Source organism: Trachypithecus francoisi, unplaced genomic scaffold, assembly GCF_009764315.1.
Source record: "Trachypithecus francoisi isolate TF-2019V2 unplaced genomic scaffold, Tfra_2.0 Lachesis_group15, whole genome shotgun sequence".
NCBI classification, from domain to species: domain Eukaryota; kingdom Metazoa; phylum Chordata; class Mammalia; order Primates; family Cercopithecidae; genus Trachypithecus; species Trachypithecus francoisi.
This window is the reverse complement of record NW_022681460.1, coordinates 4,798,172-4,821,426: the sequence shown is the minus strand read 5'-3', so window position 1 is coordinate 4,821,426 and position 23,255 is coordinate 4,798,172. Positions and strand designations below refer to the sequence as shown.

Here is a 23,255-nt window from a genome sequence, read left to right as displayed (position 1 = left end):
GTGGCTTCCTGTGCGTATGTGTCTAGCATGATGCATTTGTTCAGGTCGGCCTTGGCCACGAGGCATAGGCTCCCTAAGGTCATGGACATCCATCTGTGCACCACCGTGTCGACACATAGGAGGCACTCAACAAAGGACTCAAGCTGTATTTAGGAGGGACACAGCCACATTAACGTGGAATTAAAATAAAGAACATATAATCAATTGCAGAGATTTTAGAGGGGTAGTGCTCTGCAAAGCCCTGAGGTGTATATAGTCCCACAAAATCATTCTGGTTACAACAGTGGTATGAGCCGGTTGGAAGTTGAAAGACTAGACCCTGGAATCCTCTCTGATCTTGCTGAGGAGACTTATAAGCCAAATCTCAAGTAAAATCATTTGTAGTCCTTATGCCTGGTGGCTGTACCAGTCCGGCCTTTATGCTTTCAGACACTCTCAGGTAGGTGAACACCACACAGCCCAGGTAATTCGCTCACATCCAGTGTGTTAATTCAGCTCTAAGGTGCTCTTTGCATTCACTCACTCTCTTGCAGCACACCTGCCAAAGCATGTGCGTCCCATCACACGTTTTTAAGCTGGCATATAAAACTTGTATCCCAACTTTAAAATGTTGCAAATGATGTATGTTCTCACATATTTTTTACGCAAATATGCCCCGTACATATTTTTGTCAAAACCTGGAGCTGAGGAATATATTGTTCACTCAGTCCATGGACTCTGTCCACCAAACAACCTTCCTGGAAAGCCATTCTCCAGTGGCAAGTCAAATAGTTCAATCAGACCTAACTTATGTCTGAAAAGGTTATTTTATAATTTAAATACATCATCGAACTTGCATCCCTGTGACAATTTCTCATTTCTGAATTATAGTTCTAAGATAGATGGAAGGATGGATGGTGGGTAGATGTATGGGTAGATGCATAGGTAGGTGGGTGGACAGATAGGTGAGTGGGTGAGTGGCTGGGTGGATAGGTGGGTGGATGGATGGATGGATGGAGAGATGAGTGGAGAGACAGATGAATAGATGGGTGGGTGGATGGATGGATAGGTGGGTGGGTGGATGATGGATGGATAGATGGGTGGATGGATGGATGGATGGATGGATAGATGGGTGGATGGATGGTTGGGTGGGTGGGTGGGTGGATGGATGGATAGTTGGGTGGGTGGGTAGGTGGATGGATGGATAGTTGGTGGGTGGGTGGTGGGTGGGTGGGTGGATGGATGGATAGTTGGGTGGGTGGATGGATGGACAGATGGGTGGATGGATGGATAGTTGGGTGGGTGGGTGGGTGGGTGGTGGATGGATGGATAGATGGATGGATGGATAGTTGGGTGGGTGGGTGGATGGATGGACAGATGGGTGGATGGATGGATAGTTGGGTGGGTGGGTGGGTGGATGGATGGACACATGGGTGGATGGATGGATAGTTGGGTGGGTGGATGGGTGGATGGATGGATAGATGGATGGATGGATGGGTGGGTGGGTGGGTGGATGGATGGATAGATGGGTGGATGGATGGATAGTTGGGTGGGTGGGTGGGTGGATGGATGGATGGATAGATGAGTGGGTGGGTGGGTGGATGGATGGATAAATGAGTGGGTGGATGGACGGACAGATGAGTATGTGGATGGATGGGTGGAGACACGGAGCCTTGCCATGGGTTTGCTGACTTGGTGAAATACAGAGTCTCCCACATTCACAGATACTCTCCTTGCTTCGTTTTCCTTTGTTTTCCATGAACTCTGCCCTAGGAACGGAGCCTTCTCAGATTGTCCCATCGTTTAGTACCCCAGAGACTTTTACATGCTGGGGCAATGAGCCATAGTGAGACTCTGAAGAAGAAAGGGGTATGCCTTTCTTCTTTGGGAAATGAGAGGAAGTCAGTTGTAAAAACAGATAAGTGAAATAAGCCAGGCACAGAAAGACAAATACTGAATGACCTCGCTTATAGTTGGAACTTTTAAAAGAATTAATTGAAGTAGAGAAGAGAACGGTGGTCACCAGAGGCTGGGACAGGCAGGGATGGGGAAAAGAAAGATCTTGGTCAAAGCTTACCAAGTTTCCGTCAGAGAGGAGGAATGAGGTTTAGCTATCTATTGCACAGCATGGTTACCATGGTTAATAATGACATCTTAAACATTTAGAAATTGTTAGAAGAATAGATTTTTACATGTTCTCACTCAAAAAACAGTAAGTAGGTTAGGTGATAGATATGTTAATTCACCAGATTTAATCATTCCACAATGTATGCATACATCAAAGTATCACACTGTACTTCATAAACATATGCCATTACTGGTCAATTAAAATATATATTTTTAAAGGAAAGCTGAAAAGTACAACTGGCAGACCTGTTGTCAGGTAGACACCCTCAGAAAAATTCATTTTTTTTCTTTTTGAGACAGAGTCTCGCTCTGTCCCCCAGGCTGCAGTGCAGTGGCGCGATTTTGGCTCACTGCAAGCTCCACCTCCCAGGTACATGCCATTCTCCTGCCTTAGCCTCCCAGGTAGCTGGGACTACAGGCACCCACCACCATGCCTGGCTAATTTTTTTGTATTTTTAGTAAAGACGGGGTTTCACTGTGTGTTAGCCAGGATGGTCTCGATCTCCTGACCTCGCGATCTGCTGGCCTCAGCCTCCCAAAGTGTTGTGATTACAGGCATGAGTCACCACGCTCAGCCAGAAAAGTTCATTTTTAAGAGTCTCTGTGAAGCTTGAGAATATGAAAGTTGATTTCTTTAAAGTCATCTTTGCCCATGCATCCTCTTGGAAGTGGGTGTGCCCATAGGAAGCAGCCTGGGAGAAACCACCAGCACCTTTCTTCACATGTACGATGCCCAGAGGTAAGGGCAACAAAAGGCAGGCACTGTGGAAGTACCTGTCACCCAGGGAAGGTGAAGGGAGATGCCAAATGTGTGGGATCTCTTGAAATTCCAATTCTTGATCACCCATCTTCTAACTGGCACTCACAACATATACGTACACTGAAACATCACACTGCGTGTACTGCATAAACATAGGCACCTAAAAACAGCGAATTCTATGAAAACTCCTGTATGAAATGACTGTCTTAGGACAGGGGTAGCCTCCCCTGTGGAAGGCCAGATGGCATGTGTTTCAGACTTCGTCAGCCCTACTGTCTCCCTGACACTGCTCACTTCTGCCACTGCAGGTCAGAAGCACGGACGGTCATGAGCAAGGCCAGGGCAAGTGCGATCGTCTGGATTTACGTTGATCTCAAGGAAATCTGGGAACTTTAAAAAATAATGAGTGCTTTTTAAAAAATCATATACCTCAGACTTGGAAAGTGGAATAAAGAACATAAATGTCACCCTAATTGTGTTAGTAGCAGAAGCCTCTGGCGCTTGGTACCCGCATCCTCTCAGCCTGCTTCTGGTTTCTGTCACAACAGTGGTGGCCTGTGCCTAGTGAGGCCAGTCTCCCCTAAAGTGGTGGATCCTACTTCAGGCGCACATCCAAGCCTTGCTGCTTTCATCCAGCACCCCTGCCAGGGCCAGGAGAGCCCACTGGATTTCCAAAAGAAGCATCTGGGAGTGCATAGTGAGGGTGTGGCTGCCTTCTGTCCTCCTGGGAAGGGACCTGCTGGAACCAAGTAATAACTCGACTTTTACTGGCTCTCCCCTTCTTGCCCCGACCCCCTGCTTCACTCCCCACTCCTGCCTGCTGCAGTCACCTCTCAAATGAACCACCTGTCCTTATCTCAGGCTCTGCGGGCAAGGAAACCCAAATAGAAAACTTGAATTCATAGACATCTTTCTTCAAGGGAAACTTGAAGTACTCCAGAGAACTTGAGTACTTCAGAGAACCAACGGAATCAGAGGTAGGTCCTTAGGGTGAGTTTACAGACACACAAGCACATTAAATCTGGCAAAACCTACACAGTCGTTGACTGAGATCTACTGAAAAGTTTACTTCCTGGTTGGGCGCGGTGTCTCATGCCTGTAATCCCAGCACTTTGGGAGGCCAAGGTGGGCAGACTACCTGAGGTGAGGAGTTCGAGACCAGCCTGACTAATATGGTGAAACCCCATCTCTACTAAAAATACAAAAATTAGCTGGGTTTGGTGGCGTGCACCTGTAATCCCAGCTACTAGGGAGGCTGAGACGGGAGAATTGCTTGAACCTGGGAGGCAGAGGTTGCAGTGAGCTAAGATCATGCCACTGGACTCCAGCCTGGGCAACAGAGCAAGACTCAATCTCAAAAAAAAAAAAAAGTTTACTTCCTTTAGCTAACTACTAATATCCACCAAAACAACTGCTAAACATGACTACAAATAGTTCCACATATTCCTCCACTTGAGGACAATGCCCTTATATAAGGTAGGAAACAAGCATAAAGGGAGGCAAAATAACCCAGCAAGATGAACAGCAGGTCAAATCCTAAAATAGGAGCATGCTTGAGCCTTCTCAGGAAAATGGGCCAGCCTGGCACAGACCAGGGAACAGTTGCACGGCAGCATCAGGAACGCGAGGGCAAAGGCCTCACTGCAGCTCTGTCCCCACCCCGGAGCGCAAGGACGTTCATTTATAGACCTTGTCATGAAGTCACAGCCTCTTTTAAAAATCAAAAGCAACATGTGAAGGATTTCTGGAAACGGCCTTCCATTTTCTCGTCTCTTCCTATGTTGAAAAACTAGGTGGAGCCTATCATAGTTGAAATCAAAACTGATTATAAATGTCCAAATTGGGCAATTCAAGAAAATTCCAAAGTATTATGACCCAAAACGAGTCTGCAATTTCTTCTGTGGAGGAAAAAGTATTTAATAAACTATTCAATAAACTAACATTTGTTGAACATCCATTTTACAGATGAGAAAATTAGAGTGCGGAGAAATTACATAGAGCTGAGATTTGAGACCAATTCTTGCTCCAAAATACACGTCTCCAAGCACCCCATACTGCTTCTCATGACCCCTTCATTCAGCACACGCTCATGATTCCTGCAGGGCACTGCTAGTCATCTGAGATGGACAGCAAACCTCAAGCTTATGACGTCGAGGAAAGACAGGCGAGCAGGAGTCAACAGCGGCATCGCCACCCACCTGCTACCCTGCTGCTCCAAACACAGTTCTGGGAGGAGAAGGAGCACCTGGCCACAGCTGCACAATGACGTCGAGGAAAGACAGGCGAGCAGGAGTCAACAGCGGCATCGCCACCCACCTGCTACCCTGCTGCTCCAAACACAGTTCTGGGAGGAGAAGGAGCACCTGGCCACAGCTGCACAATGGACACCTGCCTGGAACGTCTTTGAATGTTTATGAAATATTACCTACTGAGAGACAGAAGCCAACCAGTCATTTTTGAGTCCATGCCCATCTGACAGTATTAAATAATTCCAGAAATAGCGTAACATATAAAAGTGTAATTCCTCAAATTATTTGCAGAATTTTCAATTAAAATTAGATAATGTATTGATAGCTTTGTTTCAGATAAAGGCGAACAAGACGTAGAGGCTGTGTAAAGGCATTTCACACATAGCACTCTCACAATTTACCTGTAAGGAGATCATTGCTCGTGATGGGCACATTCTCACCTTTCTTCAAGTTAAATTAAATTACAAAAGAAATTTGTAATGCATGCATAGGACTAAGTCCACACACAGAGTGAAGAATACAGACCAACAATCTACAAAAGTCTAGAGTAAACAAATAACCAGTTACAGAGGCAAACCATACAAAGCAAATATAAGCTACAGGGTCCATGGCAGAGAGGGACGGCATCCTGGACAGGCTCGAGGCTCACCTGAGGCCACTATGCCCCCGGAGCTGCCAGCTTCAGGGCCTTCCCACTCAACACCAGCAGCAGGAGATCCAACAGCAACACTCCGCTTTTAGACAGGACCGAGTGAAGGCGAAACGCTCAGAGAGAGGAGAGGGCAGAGGTGAATTCTTTTGGAGGTGCAGAAGCCCCATAAATGGGGAAAGGGACTACAATAGCCTTTCAAAAAATAGCTTCCCCTAAATGGAAGAAGCATTCTAATGACAATCCTTTTTTTTTTTTTTTAGTTCTTTTTCTAAAAATTCTTCCCTTTTATTTGCAACACATTTTCCTTTAATTTCTTGCCAAGAAAGTGGAATTGCTTGAGGACTCCAGCCGTTTCCTGATATCAGCGTTTCCAGAAGCTGAACTTCCTGCAACTACAAAGAAACACCTTTCCCAGCCAAATGGATGCTCTCAGCAGCCTTTCTCTTCCTTTCCCGACCGGCACCCCCTTGGACGTCACTTGCAGAGGCTGCCTTTTTACTGTCTCAGAACCCAAGGAAACAATGGCTAAGTGTCTGGGCACTTGCTCTCCTCAAGGCATTATTGCAAACACTTGCTATATATTACCTCATTTAATCTTCACCACAATCTTAACGACTGTAGCAAAGGAAACAACTGCAATGCAGGAATTCGGTAATTAAGCACTCTAGGTTATGGTGCCTCCATGGTGTTTAACAAAGATAGGCACACACATCTCTTAACACATCAGACCATCCACTGTTTCTTACTGAGAAATCACAAAGCACAAGAAAACTACTGACAAAGGCCAGGAGGATATCAATTAAAAAAAGAAAAAAAGAGCAAGGGTGAATTACATCTCTTTCTACACATAAGCCCTCTCTGAAGCTGATCTCCACCTAATAATAATGGCATTTAGAAAACTTTTAGGTCACCCCAAAACCTAGTACTGAATGCCTTATTCTATCAGTCATATGCAGTACTTTCCACCAGACTGCAACACAGATACAAGAAGTCATAACAATTTTGAATCACAAACACTTTGCTGAAATACATTTAAAAATGGACCAACACAAAACAAAGAAAATTCAAAAATCACACAGGATAAAAAATGGACAGATTTCCTAATGATGGCCCTCACAAAAGGAACAGAACAGTTACACAACACAGAAAGTGCCAAAGCTCTGCACGCACAGTCAGGTCGCCTGAGAAATGAAATCAAACTAGGGCAGTAATATTATTCACAAAGAATAACCTTTCACACAAAGGCATTCCAGGTGGCCTGCAAAGCCTCTGAAGGATTTAAGTGCTTCACGGAGCGAAAGGACCGTGCAGCCACCTTCTACTCACCCATCCCCATCCCAGGAGCCACTCCAAGAAAAAGAGAGCAATGACCACCAGGGTTTCCCCAGAACAGTCTCCTGTGAGAAAGGAGTGCCTTACAGAAAGAGAACTAGGTGAGTGCACACTGACAGGCCTGTGCCTTTCAGAGACTTAGGTGTGCCCCAGGGGTTACCTGAAGAGACCTCACAAGGAGCTTGCAGCTCCAAGGAGAAGCTTGCAAGGGGAGTGAAGACAGAGGTTTAAAGGTCAGGAAAGGGTTCTCATAAAATCCAGTAACTTGGAAGGAAGTAGCAGCTAAAATAAAACCAAGGAGTGGACTAGAAGGAAATAATATTAAGTGATAAGACAAAGAAAGCTGTCACCATTAGAAGCAGAACACAGGAAAATAAGCAGGATGATATCCAACCCAAGGAGGAAGAGTCAGTCAGGGGACAGCAAAGAGGCCCGCTGAGACACTCTCAGCAACAGCATGAGCTCTAAACCCCAGGGAAATCCAGGGTGAAAGGCAAACATGGGGCTCTAAATAACTCAAGTGTCCCCATGAAGGCCCAGCCAGAGGGAAGGCTTTGACCCTCTCGACCTGGGCAGAAAGCTCTCCCAGGGTAGAGTTCTGGTCAACATAGACCCCTAGCCCTGGTATAGAGTGGCTCCCACTCTGCCCTGCAAAGCTGCTGAGGAACAGGTACAGGAATGCCCACTGCCCCAGCTGTCCAGTCAAATAATCAAATCACTGTCACAATAGAATAACTTGTAATAAACTGCTGGGGCCCCCCCATTTAATGGTGTCATTAAATGGTAATACCACTTGAGGCTGTATTTGCATTCACTGGAGAAGTGCTAGTATCTAACGTTCGTTTCTACAACAAGGCATCCGGTTTCTTGCTAAAAAGTAGTGATTTCTACCAGATGAAACTGGCTGGGCAGCTCTCCAATGGTTTAAACAATAGTTCACATCTTAAGTATGAAACCATCAATTGCATCAGTTAAAAATTATATTAAAATAGAAGTGTTGTTTTCCATGTTCAAATCTGTGCATGACGTCAGAAAGGAGTTGATAAGATAACCACAAGGGGTAATGATGCGTGCAGTTTTTTTAATATTCATCATTTCACATTTTGGGATCTTGTGTGGGAGAAATACGTGAGAGGCCAGAGGAAGACAGAAATCAATCAAATGTTAGGGGCTGACAAATGAAACCATGATCCCAGGAGGAAGACCATAAAAACATGACCCCCTAATGAACACATGAACAACAAAGTAAGGCAATTCAACATTCATTCGATATCACTTGGGTAGCTTCTTGCTAATTCTGAAATTTAACTTTTGAATGGGAAATAAGTTATATTATTCAAAACTCAAAACGTATAAAACGGGGTAACACTGAAAAGTCTCCCCACAACTCTGGTTTTCCATCCCCCAGGATCCCTTGTCCCTTCCACCTCCCTTCACTGCCCAGCAAGTGTTACATGAACAGTTTCGTGGGTTTCTTCCCAGTTTCTTTATGCAATCACAAATACAAGTATATGCTTTTATTGTCCTTTCTAACACAAAAATGTGTGTATCTGAGTGTGTGTATGTATGTTGCTTACACCTCACTTTTTTCACATAACAGTGTATCTCGAAGATCTTCTGGACATTGGTTTTCACTGCTGCAAATGTTATTTAACCAGGCCCCTACTCGTAGATAGGCCATCAGATGGTTTCCAATGTCCTATTTCAAACAATACTGTACCATATTCATATCTTGTTACGTCACTTTGCCTATGTGTGAGTATCTCTGAGGGATAAATATTTAGAAGCAGAATTATTGACTCAATGGGTATATGCATTTTTTTTTTTTTTTTTTGAGATGGAGTCTCTCTCTGTCGCCAGGTTGGAGTGCAGTGACATGATCTCAGCTCACTGCAAGCTCCGCCTCCTGGGTTCAAGCGATTCTCCTGCCTCAGCCTCCTGAGTAGCTGGGACTACAGGTGCATGCCACTGTGCCCAGCTAATTTTTGTATTTTTAGTAAAGAGGGGTTTTCACCATGTTGGCCAAGATGGTCTCAATCTCTTGACCTCGTGATCCACCCACCTCGGCCTCCCAAAGTGCTGGGATCATAGGTGGGAGCCACCGCACCCAGCCAACATGCATTTTTAATATTGATGGATACTGCCAAATTGCCTTCCTCGGTAGCTACACCACTTGATACTCCCACCAGGAAAGTACAGAAGCACCTGCCTCCTCGTGGACTTGCCAACAGTGTGTTATGAAGTTTATGAATATTTGCAAATGTTACAGGTGCCATTTTCACAGGTGTTATTTTCAATTGCATTTCTCTTATCGTGAATAAGGCTGAGCATCTTTTCACGTTTTTAAAGAGCCATTTACTTCCCTTTCGCTGTGATTTGTCTTGTTCATATCCTTTGACTATTTTTTATCAGGCTGTTCTTTCTTTTTAGTCATGTCTAAGAGCTCTTTTCTTAATCATTTCTAGGAACTCTTTATATATTAAGAAGGTTACCACTATGCTGTGATAAGAACTGTAAATGTTTTCTCTAGGGCCACAATTCAAGTACAGGGAGTTGTTAACATGGTGTTGGAGCTTCTGGCATGCTATCGGACATGGAGAAACATAGGTGGAGAGTCAGGGGCGGCACCAGGGCCTGGACAGGAACATGCTAAGACCTGGCTTACAGGATTTGGGGCAATACGAAGGTGTTTCATTTTGTTTTTTGAATGTGGATTAACTTACCAATCTTTTCTTTACTTCTGGGTTTTTTGAGTCCCATTTAAAGGGTCTCCCCACTTCAAGGCTAGAAAGGAATTTCCTCATTTTTTTTTCTTTTTATGGTTTCCGTTTTTACATTTAAATATATATATAAATGTCACATTTAAATATACACATAAATATACATATCCATTTGGAATTTATCCTGAAGGTGCACTGCATGGAATAATCTATTTTTATTTTTTTCTAGATGACTACTTAGTGTCCCCAAATCATTTATTCAGTAGTCTATCTCTGCTTCTCCTGTATGAAATGACACTTTTATCATCCTTTAGATTTCGCCATGTGTCTGGGTTTAATCCTTTTCTGTTCTGTTGCATTCATTTGTCTACCTATCCACATGCCAGTACCACTCTTCTTCATTACTGAGGTTTTATAAGTAGGTCTTCAATCTGTCTTTAAAAATTAGACATATTTAATCATGAGGAGAGGAGTATAGTCCTAAAAAGTCATGACGACTGATTAGACAACTTCTGGTCCTGGACACTAAGAAAATCTGAAATGTATATAACCCTGAGACACCAATACACTACGTAATTACCACGTCCAGGAAGCCATAGTAACTAAGCTCTTTTTTGTCGTTCTTCTTTTTGTCTTTTGAGGCAAGGTCTCCCTCCGTTGCCCAGGCTAGAGTGCAATGGTGTGATCATGGCTCACTGCAGCCTCAACCTCCCGGGCTATTTTTTTTTCCTTTTTAGAAACAAGGTCTCACTATGTTAACCAGGCTGATCTAGAACTCCTGGAGCAATACTCCCACCTCAGCCTCCCAAAGTGCTAGGATTACAGGCAAGAGCCGCCTCGCCCAGACTTCAAGCCCGTTTGGATATCACTTTAGATGTTTATTTCAGAAGCTACTAAAATATAACACCGAAACACAAATTACATCCTATACAAATAACTACAACTTGAATTCTATATTATCATGCTGCTTTTTCCCATTCTGCACCAGCCTCCACCCGTCCCTAGAATGCAACTCTGCAGTTACCTGTTAGTCTGTGTTTTTCCAACAGAGTGAACTGCTCTTTGTGCAAAACTGCTTCTTACACAGTACTTACCAACTTTTAAAAGGCCAAATACGCTTGTATTTTTATAAATAATTCATCATATTCAAACACGTCAGCCCTTCATATGCGACACTTTCGCTTTGCTATGTAGAAATGTTTTCATCAAAGTAAAAAGCTTTTTATCACCGCCCCAGGAAATGCAGTTGAGGCATCCAGAATGTTCTAAACACTTATCTCCCTCCTTCCTGTCATCTCAGGGTGGCTGCTCCATGCCAAGCCATGCCCCAGCAGCTCGGGCATAAGAACATGCTGTGTTCACAGTAGCTCAGAAGCCCCGGTCACTGATGCCAACGAGTGTATTTGGATCACATGAAAATATGATACACGAAGCAAAGATGAAGTTTCAAGTCATGCCGGCAAAACTTTACAATCACATTATTTATTTCATGATTTATTTCCCTTTAGGAAAATTAATCTTGTAAAGGACAATTTCAATCATATTCCCTCACTTAAGCACCTTCACTATTGACTCATTTATTCAACTTATTTTGCTTGGCAACGTGCTAGGCACTGAGGTTAGGAAAATGAATGCAACACACTTCCCACCCGCAAGAACACGTTGGCTAATAGGAGACACACATGAAAGCAGACCATCGTAAGCACCAGCACACGACGGAAGGGCGGATGAGCGGACCATGACGAAGCCTGAGAAGATGCAAGGAACAGGGGTTCCAGGGCACTGGCGGCAACCAAGAGGAAAGACTCGCAGTCAGGAGGACACCATGACACGGGGCAGAAGCACCAGCCATGCGCTGAATCGCACTGCAGAAGCAGAGAGAGACAGTGGAAAGGCCAGAGAGCTGCAGGGCCTGAGAACTCCGCAGGAGCGAAGTGGGACCTCCATCTCCATCCCGGGGCACAGCTTTCCCCACCATGCGTGTCTCTACCAGCAGCTCTCCAGAACACCCCGCATCAGGTCTGGATCCCTCATGAGCCAGCAACTCCAGGACAGCAAGGCACAGCTCTGTCTTGGGTTTATATTGCCAGTGATACAGATGGAAACCAATGAGCAGGAAACATGTGATAAATACCTGCATGTCATGGTATCTTCCCCACGCCGTGCCCTCTGGCACCTCTCCACTCCTTCCCCCAATGCAAAGCTGGACTCAGTGTGTAAGGAAAACCTGATCCACCGTGTCAGCTTTATCCATCCCTCCTTCTCTGCACAAAGCCCCCCAGCTATGAGATCGTCGTACTCCACAAGCCCTGACTTCTGGCTGCGCATCTTGCACCTGGCACCTCTGTCCAGGCTCTCTCTCCTCTCTGGAACCTTGCCACTCTGGAACCTCACTCAGCTCCACATATCAAATACTCTTCTGCCCTCAAGACACCACTCCAATTGGACTCTACCGGTCAACTTGCATCAAGATGCATATCTAAATTGTGCGTACCTTTGTGTTTGGTATATTTTTTAAATGCAGAGTGTATTAACATTTACTCTGCCAGCCCTTACTCCGATCCCCCCTGCACACCAGTACTGCACATCTTCCTAAACTATTAATTTAATGGCATTACTCTCCTTCTAAAACGTTCCCAGTCACTCCCATCATCCTCCTCATTGTCCTGTTCCTAGCCTTGCAATTCCAGTCTCAGCAAGGCTGGGCCATCCCCTGGCAGCCCGCCTCCCGTTCTCCACTACCCCACCCCTGCTTCCCCAGGCCCCACTCTCCTTGGCTCATTCTCAGGTGGCCACAGTCCCGTGCAATTGGGAGAAATGGGGGCCAGAAGCTAGGGAAAGCACTGTGAATTTTCCACCTCCACAGCAGCCCCCACACCAGTTCCTTCCAAGGTTCCCTCTCTGAGGAAGAGGTTTCCTTCTAGTGTCCAAAGCCATCTCATGTCCCCCACATTCTACTCGTCCCGTTCTCTTTAAGGTTTGTTTCTACCTATCTTCCTATTTCTTCAAGCTCCTTTTCTTCAGCAAATCAACATTCCCAAGTCAATTCTCCATGCAGAAAAAGCCGGCATCTACCTGTCCATGGCTGAGATTCAAACGGCCCCGTCTGCCATCCTCACCACACTGGCATCAGGTATTATCCATGCCACTCCACTGCAATCTCCCGACCAAGGCCACGGATGACCTCCTTGCTGCTGGAACTCACCTGCTCTCTGGGGCATCTGGCTTCTTTCCTCTTGAGGCTCGGCTTCTGAACTCCAGGACGTGCTCCCTTCCATCTCGGGATCTCCCTGGGTCACTCCTCTCCAGGGTGCTCCATGGCTCTGCCTTCTTCTGTCCTATCCTCTGGCTTCTGCTCACTCCCACTATTCACTCCTGGTCTCCATTCACGATTGTGGCTTCAACTACTACCTTGGTGTTGCACAGTCCAAACCTCTCTTTCTAATCCGGTTCCTAACACGGAATTCCAGAGGGCCATCCGTTCGTGTGTCAAACTTCAGCCAGCCACTTACACTGCACCCAGCTATGGTTCATTAACCAACTCTGTCTGTATTTCCCCCAGAGTCAAAATGTCAGAGGCATCTATATACTGTCCTTGGGGGCATCCGATCCCATGATTTTAGATGCTGTGACTGCAGTTTCTATGCTGCAGTCTTGAACGATTCTTTGGATCAAATCTTCCCAGGCTTTGTTTATCCAGCTGCCTTCCTAGCATAGGCACCTCAGACTGAACACCGCCAAACGCCACGCCTGGTTCCTTGCGCACCCCACGTGCTCCTCCTCCACGCTTTCCATCCCAATCCCAGTGAATGGCCCCACCATTTACCAAATCTTTCCAGTCAAAAACCCAGGCATGGATTCTTGATTCCTCTCTCTCCCTTGACTCCCCATATCCAACCCACCTGCAGGTCTTACACACGCCGCCTCCAAACACCTCCTGAACCACTGCGGCATTTTGCTTCTATGATCATCGCTGTGATCCAAGTCACCATTGCTGTTGTCTTGACTATGACAGTAGCCTCCATGGACTCCCTGTATCCACGACAGCTCCCTTGATTCATTCACCAAACTGCAGCCAGAATGAGCTTCTGAGATAATAAACCATGGATCACTCACCTGCTCAAAACCTCCCCAAAGCCTCTGCCTTCATCCAGAGTAAACTGCAGTCTTTTCCTCTGTGCAAAGCCTTCATCCAGCCCATTTGCCACTTCACGTGCCACCGTCTGGTGGGCTCAGCTCCAGCAGCACGGCCCTCATCCCGCAACTCTGCCTCGTGAGTCCCCTCTGCGTAGGGTGCTTTTCCCCTGATAACTGAATGGCCGATGACACCTTGTCATTCAGAGGCCATTTCTACTGCCCCTGTGAAGAGAGACCTGCACAGAACAAGGCAACAAGCCACACAGCCACACAGGCCACTCTCAGTGTGCATTCGCTGTGCAGCTCTCTTGGGATTTTTTGTTTCTGGTTCTTGTCTGCACCATCAGAGTGCCGGCACCATACAAGCAGAGACGATCCCTACTACCAAGGAGGCTGCTTAACACATAGCAGGTGCTCAATTCTCATACTTCCCATTCTGATATCTCTTTCTCTGGGCATGTAACTACTCCCATTCCAACCCCAACACACACACACACACACACACACAAACACAGACACACACACAACTTTCCAATCCAGAAACTAAGGAGTCAGATGTCTCCTGCCTTATCCAACCAGCCACCCAGATGTCTGATTATTAACTGCTACCTCCTGCTTGTATCTCTCCTGACCATTCATGTGCATGGCCCCGTCTCTGGTCCAACTCCCACCTCTTCTCATGTGCCAAGGACTCTGCCACCGAGATCAGCCCTCTCCCTGCAGTCACACAGAATCCTAGCTCCGGCACGGAGGCCATTCTTTCTACCTGTCTTCCATAGCTGTTGCTATACAGTCGTCTGAGGGGTCATTGTAAAGTATCCTTAGCTTAGCCTAAATAATCCTCTGTCCTGTCTTATCATCCAGGTCCCCAACCTACCACCTGTCCAGGCTGTTTTCCACCCTGCAACCTCAGAAGATCCTTTTCCCTTGGCTTCAAAAGGTCCTTCCCAGGCTTCTCGCAAAACTAAGGCACTGCCTCTTCCCACCTTGTGAAACCTTTCCAGGACCTCCCAGTCAGAGGCCATCTGGTTCTCACTGTCTGCAGAGTGCCCTGCAGCCTGTCTGTGGGTAAGCGTGTCTGTGAACTCTCGTCCATCTCTCCTGTAAGCTGCGTGCTTCCCGAAACAACTGATTTTGTCTCATACACCTTGGAATCCTGAGTCCGTAGAACAGAGGCTCATACAAAGGAAGCTTTCAAAGAGTGCTCGTCGATTTCTAGGTTTCTTGAAGACAGGCAACATGTTTGGTTCTGTTTAGATTTGTTTTGGCTTTCATCTTTGAATTTCCAACACAAGTATTTGAGTACCTTCTCTACGTGTGTCAGCCACTGTTAACAGTCTCAGGGAAACAACCAAAAAAGACACCTGCCCTCAGGCTCTCACGGAGCTTCCTTTCCCGAGAGGGAAGGCAGGCAATAAACAGATAAGCCAGTAAGTGAGCAAGATAATTTCGCCAAGTGGTGAGTGCTACAAAGAAAACAAGAGTACTGGATACCTTCTGCTTTCCTTGCAAGATTATGAGTTCCTCTGTCACTGTGGAGTTTTCCTTTAGGCAGACTTAGAGACATGATCAGCTGGAGGAGCCTAATTTACATTTTAAAAGGAAATTAAAATGTTTTGAATTACAACTAAGAGTTTTCCTTTTAAGGGAAAATATTCGTTTTACATGAAAATTATTTTTTCTCTCAGATTGCATCAGCTGTTTTGAAACAAACAAAAATTAACAATGTATTCGTTGGTGAAATGTGCACCACACTATGTTTAACCTGCTTTATAGTAAACAAAATCCTAATATTTGCTTGACTATCTATTGCACTGAATTTTTTTTTTCCTATTGGAGTGGAAAAAGTTTTATGTGCAGAAATTATCTAAGACTAATATGCTGATTGGGATAGCAGATGACACCATCTTCTAAAGTTTCTACTGCTTCTCATTGGAATTTTCTCATGTAGGTTTCTCAAAATTAAAAGTGCAATTTCTTGAAAGTAAGTATTGATAACCTAAAGAATCCCACCAGTTTAAACAGCTCTGCCCTTTGGCCTTAAGTCCTTTCTGATTTCCCTACCAAAAAATAGGTCACCCTTCCACGGAGGACTGTGACACTCACGTCCACATCCTGGCTCTGCAGGAAAAAGTCACACCTTGCTTTGTTAGTCATCTTTGTAGGTGTCCATACCTATATTTCAAGTCCTTTGAGGGACCTGTTATCATTATTGTAACCTCCCTCAAACAATTTACACTCAGTAGGTACTCAACAAGTGTCTATGAGTTGGCTGTTGGCTGATTTAGACCCATTTCTACTGCTGAGTGTTGTTCTTGCATTATTCTGCGACCTCCATCTCCCTGAGCCCACAAACAGAAGTTAAAGGCGAAGTCTAGTGTAGTTTGTACGTGTTAAACACATTTGCTCTTAAAAGAGATCGTATTTATCTCAGTTTGTTCAAGTGTTGGTCGCACAGTATCTTATGTCTCAAGAAACAGTAAGAGTAGTTACTGATGAGTGCGGAGCACATTTAAACTCCACAATTCCTGGGAACATACACATCTCCTGTTTTGAATATTTGGGAAATATACAATCAATTGTACTCTGAAGCTATCTGCAGTCTGCATTCACAATTTTATTTTCCTAACTTTCTCGGTATCCTCCTTGACCAACCGGGGTTTTCCTTTGTCTATATCTCTTTATGTCATCAGAGTAGCTAACCAGGGAAACACAAACAGAGAGAGGTGCAGGCGTATTTGTGGCTTCTGACTGTTCTTATCCACAGGTGTGCCTCAGAGTTTCTAATCTGTGCACGTCCTGCAGCCGTGTTACATCAGGGCAGCCACACTGACCACTAGCGCAGACAATCTGAGTTGTCTTCTCTAGAAGACCAAATGCCACTCACACTGGTCTGTCCCATGTTACTTCTCCTCTCTCCACTGCACAAGCAAACGCTGGGCTCTCCAGGCACAAGAGTATTTCCTACCCCAATGGCAACTTTGCTAACAATGAAGTATCAAGCTGGGTGCCTGAGGAAGAGCCCAGAGGTCAGCAATTAGAGGCAGATGGCAGGAGATGAGGTGAAGTCAGGAATGGCCTGATAAGGGCAGAGTAAGGGCACCGGGCATGGTGGCCACTGACCTCTGGACATTAATGTCAAACCTGCTTCTAGGGTACTCCATCTCTATTACCGGATGGCGAACACCTCCCACAGCAGCTTCGTGGCTTCTACTAGGCTTCTTTCTTTCTTTCTGTCTCTGGGGCCTGGGTCCTGGCAGTAGCTCTTACTAAGTGTTATTTGGTGCATGAGTGAGCGAACCAGCTGGTCAGTGTGAAGAGCCAAAATGCAGAGCTAAAATGGACAGAAGCAGAGCTGGCATATCATACCCTCTACACATGATTTGCTTTTGATGGTAATAAAAATAAAACCAGCACTCATACAAACTGTAACTGGACAAAACAGCCTTTACATGACAACTTGCATATCAGACCAACAGAAGATCAAACTGAAAGAAAAAAAAAGGGAATAACACTCAACAATTAGACACATTTGTATGCATTTGGGCATTTTAAAATTTTTACGGAGTCTAGAAATTCTTTTTCAAAAGACTGATTTTTAAAACGACAAATATCACAAAAATCTGTCAAACATCGGTACTTTAGCAATTCAGACCAGTGGCTTGCCATGCAGCAACAGATAGAAATAAAAACCCAAAAAGTAGAGATAAGAGTGTCAGAGCAGAAACTGGCTACTCTCCTTTAAGAATCCATCTATCCCCTTCCCAAGTTTGAGTGAAGTGGGTCTGATAATTGATTTTGTTTAAAAGTATCTTCTTGTTTACTACCTTAGTCATGTCCCAAATAAGACTGTCCTAACCTTTTGCTCCTGTTCAAGCCCAAAGCTGCTGCTCAGGGCAGGGTGTGGGGCAAGGGGGCCGCTCTAGAGTGTTCCCTGATGAGTATGGTGTCTCTGATGCACCAGCTTCTCCTGGCTGGGCCCTTCTGCAGAACAGACGCTTCTCCTCTCCAGGTATCGTCTTCCTAAAGGGGGGGAGCGTGCTAGGAATCCCAAGAGGACTCCACCCTCTATCCAGAGCTGCAGATCTCTCTTCCCCTCCAAAACATCCAGCATGGCCCTGAACACACGAGCCAACAGCAGTTCCAGCAGCACCAACAGAAGCCCCATCATTTCAGGACCCCCCGGGGGCTTTTTCCAGAAGCCTAAAATCCCGTGCCTCAGTAGCACCACCTTTCCCCCAGAGCAGCTTGTCACTGCAAGGCAGAGCTGACTTCAACTCCCCACCCCAAATCAAAGGTCAACTGAGAAAAGTAGATGTTTCTTTTTTTAAGAAAGAATTCACAAGCCCACCAGTTAGGGTACCGGGAGGAACCCCAGTCCTAGACCAGGCCTGTAGGCTGATCCCAAAACCCCCGGAGAGGTGGTGGGGCCTCAGCCTCTACCACCTTCAACGGGTGGCCAAGGGGCACTTCAGTAAGGAAAAGTGCTTCTACTGACCACATCTCTGGCCAACAGAGAAGGCCACATACTCTGTCCATGCACACCCATCTCCACAACCCTTCCTCACCTAGACTGCAACGGGGGTGGGAGGCAGACACCTGGGGGAGGACTTGGGGGTCAGCTGGGAGCACCTCACCCACGCCCCGCCAGCCAATCAAGTGAGAGCAGCGAGCCCGCAAGGGTGTACGAGAGGCTGCTGACCACGCGGCCGCCGTGGACTGGCCCATGCCCGGGAAGCGGGATTGCAAGGAGCGGCCGATCCTGGCGCGAATGCGCTCGCCAGCCGGGGGAGTGTACCCCAATGGTGCCTGGGCGGGCGGTTAGCTCTGGCCGCAGGGAGGGGCTCGACCTCGGGTGCCCTGGAGACTCGGATCGGCCAAAGCCTGGGAGTGAGCCGCAGCTGGGAGCGGGAAACCAAAACAGCAATCCTGGAAGAGTGTCGGCCCGGAGAAGGCGCCGCGGAAACGCGGCTCCTAAGCGAGACTCAGACAAAGGCTCGGGTGCGCACGCGGTGGACGGTGGCTCCGGAGCCGCGCTCTGGGCCGCGGGAAACCGCGCCCGCCCCGACTGGCGCCGGAGTCGCCCGGAGACCCATGGGCGCGACCTCCTGGAGCAGGAGGTGCTCCCACCCGGCCCCGCCGCGGTCTTCCCGTCCTCACCCTGCTCGCCCTCCATCCGCGACCGCGACGCCCCCCTCCTCTGCGCACCGGGCGCTTCCTCTTTTCTCACCGTCTCCCGCCTGCCTGGTTCCTTCTGGCGAACCCCTACCTTGACTTTTCTGCTCAGTCTTGTCCCCCACCCCCATGACACGCCTTCTACCACCTCTGCCCCAGGGCGCTCTCAGCCCCGCTCCCGCGGGTGGCGAGGAGGAGTGGCCACGCCACAGTGGGCCCGGGGGCGCATCCCGCGAGTCGGAGGCGGCGGCGCCTTTCTCTTCCACCCTAGCGACCTATTGTTCTTCCCTTGTCTCTACCAGCCCGGACCCCAGAGAAGCCCGGGACCCACAGGATGCGGCCCAGGGTGGGGATGCGTCCCCTGGGTGGAGGTGCACCCGTTTCCACCCCGCCAGTCCACACTCTGGTTGCCGGTCACTGCGAGGAGTGGGAGGCCGGGCGCCCACTCCGAGTCCCGGAGAACGGCGGTGCCTTCACGGTTGGAAGCGCGGGGTTCCGAGGCCCTGGCCTCCCTCACCGCGGCCACAGGGACCCGGTGGGCTGGACCCCCAAGTAGAAGGAAGCGCATCTGCTCCAGCCAAGTGGCCACAGGCTCAACAGGGAGGAACCTAAGTGGTCACAAAGTTTAGAGTATAAATACGCGCCGGACGAGTGTGGCCAGAAATGGCACAAGGGGCGGAGAAGCAGGCGGCAGGTCCCGCTCGAAACGCCCAGCTCCCGCCGGCTCCCTCCTGGGCCGCCCTTTCCCCGAGCGCACGCGGAGCCTGAGAAACCCCGGCGTCCCTGCGCGGCCGAACGCTCCCGCGCTTCACCAGGGGCACCGACTCCTCCCCTCCAGAGAAGCCCGCTGGGTGCTCCACGCCCAGGCACGGGCACCTCGCTCGACACCCGCTTCCCACCCAGTAGTCCAAGCCCCCCACCTGCCCCCTAGGGGATGAGGAGCCGCCCCACCAACGGGGAACGGGGAGCAGGCCACTTACTGGGGCTCAGGAAGCACTCAGTCAGCCTTCGGAAGCAGCTCGCATTATTAGAAGGTCCATCTTCCATGTCGGAGCCGAAAAGCAGCGCGGCCGCGGCGGCGAAGGCGAAGCCGGCGCCCTGGGGACGCCGCGGAGTTCGGCCGCCGCCGCCTGGGCCGACGCCTGGGAAGCCGGGGGAGCCCGCGCGGCAGGCGGCCTGGCCGAGTGGGAGCCGGGGCGGCGGCGGCGGCCGGGGCCCTGCACGGGCTGGGAGCAGCAAGCCCTGGAGCGCAGGCGAGAGGAAGAGCCGCCGCCGCCCGCCGCCGCTGCCACCGCCGCCGCGGTGACTACTGCTGGTGGGGACGCTCAAGGGAGCTGCCTCTTGTCGTCCTCCTCCTCCTCCGCCAGCATCGCCGCCTCCTCCCGCCGCCGCCGCCGCTGCGCCCTCCCTTCCTGGGAGACGCACGGGGAGGTGAAAGGCAGATGAGGAGGGGAGAAAAGAGGGAGGGGGCGGGGGGGGCGGCGGCCAGAAGTAAAAGGAAGATGGAGAGGAGGAGGGGACCCGGGAGGAGAAGGCGAGCGCCAAGGGAGCGCGGGCCGCGACCCAGCCGCAGCCGCCGCCGCGCGCAGAGAGGGCGCCGGGGCCCCCAGCTGGGCTGGCGCGGCCTGCGGAGGAGGGGGGCGGGCGCGGGGGCGCGGCGCGCTCGGCCCGGCCGTGGCCAGGCCACTCGGGGGCCAGGCCCGGGCCCGCTGCGCTCCCCCCGCCGGCCGCGCTGCGCCGGGGTTCCGGGCGGAGTTTGCCGGGGCCGCAGCCCGGCTCGTCCCCGGCCGCTGGCGGGGGACCCTGGGGGCGGGGAGCAAGAGGCTCCTCGGGGCTGGCCATGGTTCCTCCCCGAGCCGCGGAGGGGGCAGGCCGCGGGCGGGAGGGGCGCGGCGGGCCGGGGTTCGGTGGGCTCCGCCCCCGCAGGACCTGCCCACCCTTGCCGGCCGCCCGAACCGCTGCCTGGTCCTTCTCTCTGGTATTCGGCTTCCCTCCCAGTCTAGTCGTCACATTGTGCTCGGCTTGAGCTGCGGGAGGACCCGGGGCCGGGGGCCAGGCCCCGGCGACGGCGCCTGGCTACCCTCAGGCGCGCACAATCGGCGTGCTCCCGGGCCGGGGAGAGGGACGGCGGAGACCCTCCTTGCAGGCGTGGCGTGGTGTGTGCGCGCTTCGGCGGCTGAGCCTCGGCGGCTGCTCGAAAGCAGCGGAGAAAAGCGCCGCAGTGCCGCTACCCGTGGAGGCGGTGGTGGCGGCGGCGGCAGAAGACGCCCACTGGCGGAGCAGGCGCTCCCCACGCCGCCGCTGCCGCCGCCGCCTTCCGCGCCCACGTAGCGCGCCCCGAGGGACTCGGCCCCTGCGCCAGGCTCCCGCACCCGAGTGAGCCTCTGCGCGCCGCCTGCACCCGGGGCCGGGGAGGGCGGATGGAGTAACCGCTGCGTCTCTGCCCGGCCTTGTCACATCTGGGTCCAGTGTTCCAGAATCTAAATCCTGAGTCCTGCAGCTGCTCCAGCTGTGCGTTGCTGGGCGAGCCACGTCGGCCTGCCAGTTGCCCGAGCCAGGGAATCCTCCTGGTGGCGGGTCAGCAGCTCCAACCCAGCTGTGCTTAGTCAGAGCTCCCGGGAGAGAGTTCCAACTCGGACCTTTGCTTGGAGTTTAAATCAACTCACAGTGTTTCCCATAAAGTAGGGTTTGCAATACGGTTCTTCTCCAGGACTCCCTTTCGGATACTCACTTTAAAACCAACTTCGTGTGCACAAGCCCAGTTTGCGTTGGTTGGGGTTAGAGAACGGAAAGGGCAAACTGTGGCCAAAATGAGCAAGACTGAGAGATCATTGTCCCAAACCCTGAGACAGCCTTGCCATCTGCGGCTTTCTTGGACACCCCCATCCCCTTCCCTACCCATGAATCCAGGCAGTTGCCACTGAAGGGAAATGAGCCGCCCAATGGGCGCTCAGAACTAGGAGCCGCCAGAAGTTTGGGGAAGTTGGAGCGCAAGAGCGCACACAGATGCGCAGGTGTCCGCGTTGGGGCAGGCACGCGCGGCGGGGCCACCGTGGCGCGCTGGATCGGAGGAGGGACGGTGGCTCTTCTGTCCCACGGTGGCACGGGCTGTCCGGACTGTCTGGACGAGGTCACCTTCCCCGGAGTGGAGCACACGCGCCAAAGCCCAGCTTTCACGAAGGGCCAAACGGGCGTGCGCTACGGTGCAGCAACTGGGCTGACCCAGGACCCTGGGCTCCCGGTGTGTGCCAGGTCCCGGGGCCATTTCTCGCCCGCCACGTTTTCTTCTTTCTATCCAGTTTCATATGTATTTTTATTTTGAAGCGTGATCCAGATTCCTCACTAGTCAATGCTTTCCCCGACTCCCATCCAAACTCCCCACAATGGAAACTAACACTTTTGTATTTGCACCAAGCTGAGCAGTTGGGATGCGAGGGACATCCTGGGGCTCCCCTCCCCCAGTAAAGTCCACAGACGTCTCCGCGATTGCCGGATGCATTCTGAGCGTCGCGTGTAAGGGGCAACAGCCTTGGCACTCACTAGGTCAGAATCCCTATATTTGTGGAAGAAGAAAATGATTCCAGTGACTCTTACCTTAGGGGCGCTGCCCTTGTTTCTGAATTTTTTCGGCAAAGAAAAAAAGTAAAATGATTGAGCCAGGCTGCCGGCAGCCTCCCGGCTTGACGCTTCTCCGGCCGTGCAGATTCCACTCCGGTTACTTTGCTGCGAGTCTGGAGTTTGTGCCGTCGCGGCTGGCCCAGGCAGCAAGGGTCTGGGGGCTGCCCACACGTTTAGGGAAGACGAGTTTCTCCTCAAGTGTTTATTGTTCATTTCTTTACACGCAAAGTTGTTTCTCCTTGTCATTTAAGTTTCTTTATTTGCATCTTGGAGTTATTAAAACTATTTTTCAGTTCCAAGAAAATATAAATTTAACTTGCCTATAAGCCCCCTTGCGGGCGCAGGAGACAGGGTGGGAAACACCAAGTATTTGTCCTGGGATTCCTTATTAAATCAGGAGGCAACCTTTAAAATTTTCATTAACCCTTTCCCAGAATCAACCTCCTGTTTACCTTTCGTCCTTTTCTCCAAGTGCTTGCTGGAAGGGACGTTTTCCTGGACAAATT

The 23,255-nt window shown here is 49.7% G+C and overlaps 1 protein-coding gene across 1 annotated transcript in view; it reads right to left on the bottom strand.

Moving 5' to 3' along the window:
• The window catches only part of PDE10A (phosphodiesterase 10A), a 347,007-nt gene extending 326,431 nt beyond the window's left edge, over positions 1–20,576 (bottom strand). Inside the window, exon 1 of the mRNA XM_033234261.1 lies at positions 20,112–20,576. Within this exon, the coding sequence (XP_033090152.1) occupies positions 20,112–20,178 (67 nt within the window). The 5' untranslated portion in view covers positions 20,179–20,576. The remainder of the gene's footprint in view (positions 1–20,111) is intronic.
• Between the last annotated feature and the right edge of the window lie 2,679 nt (positions 20,577–23,255).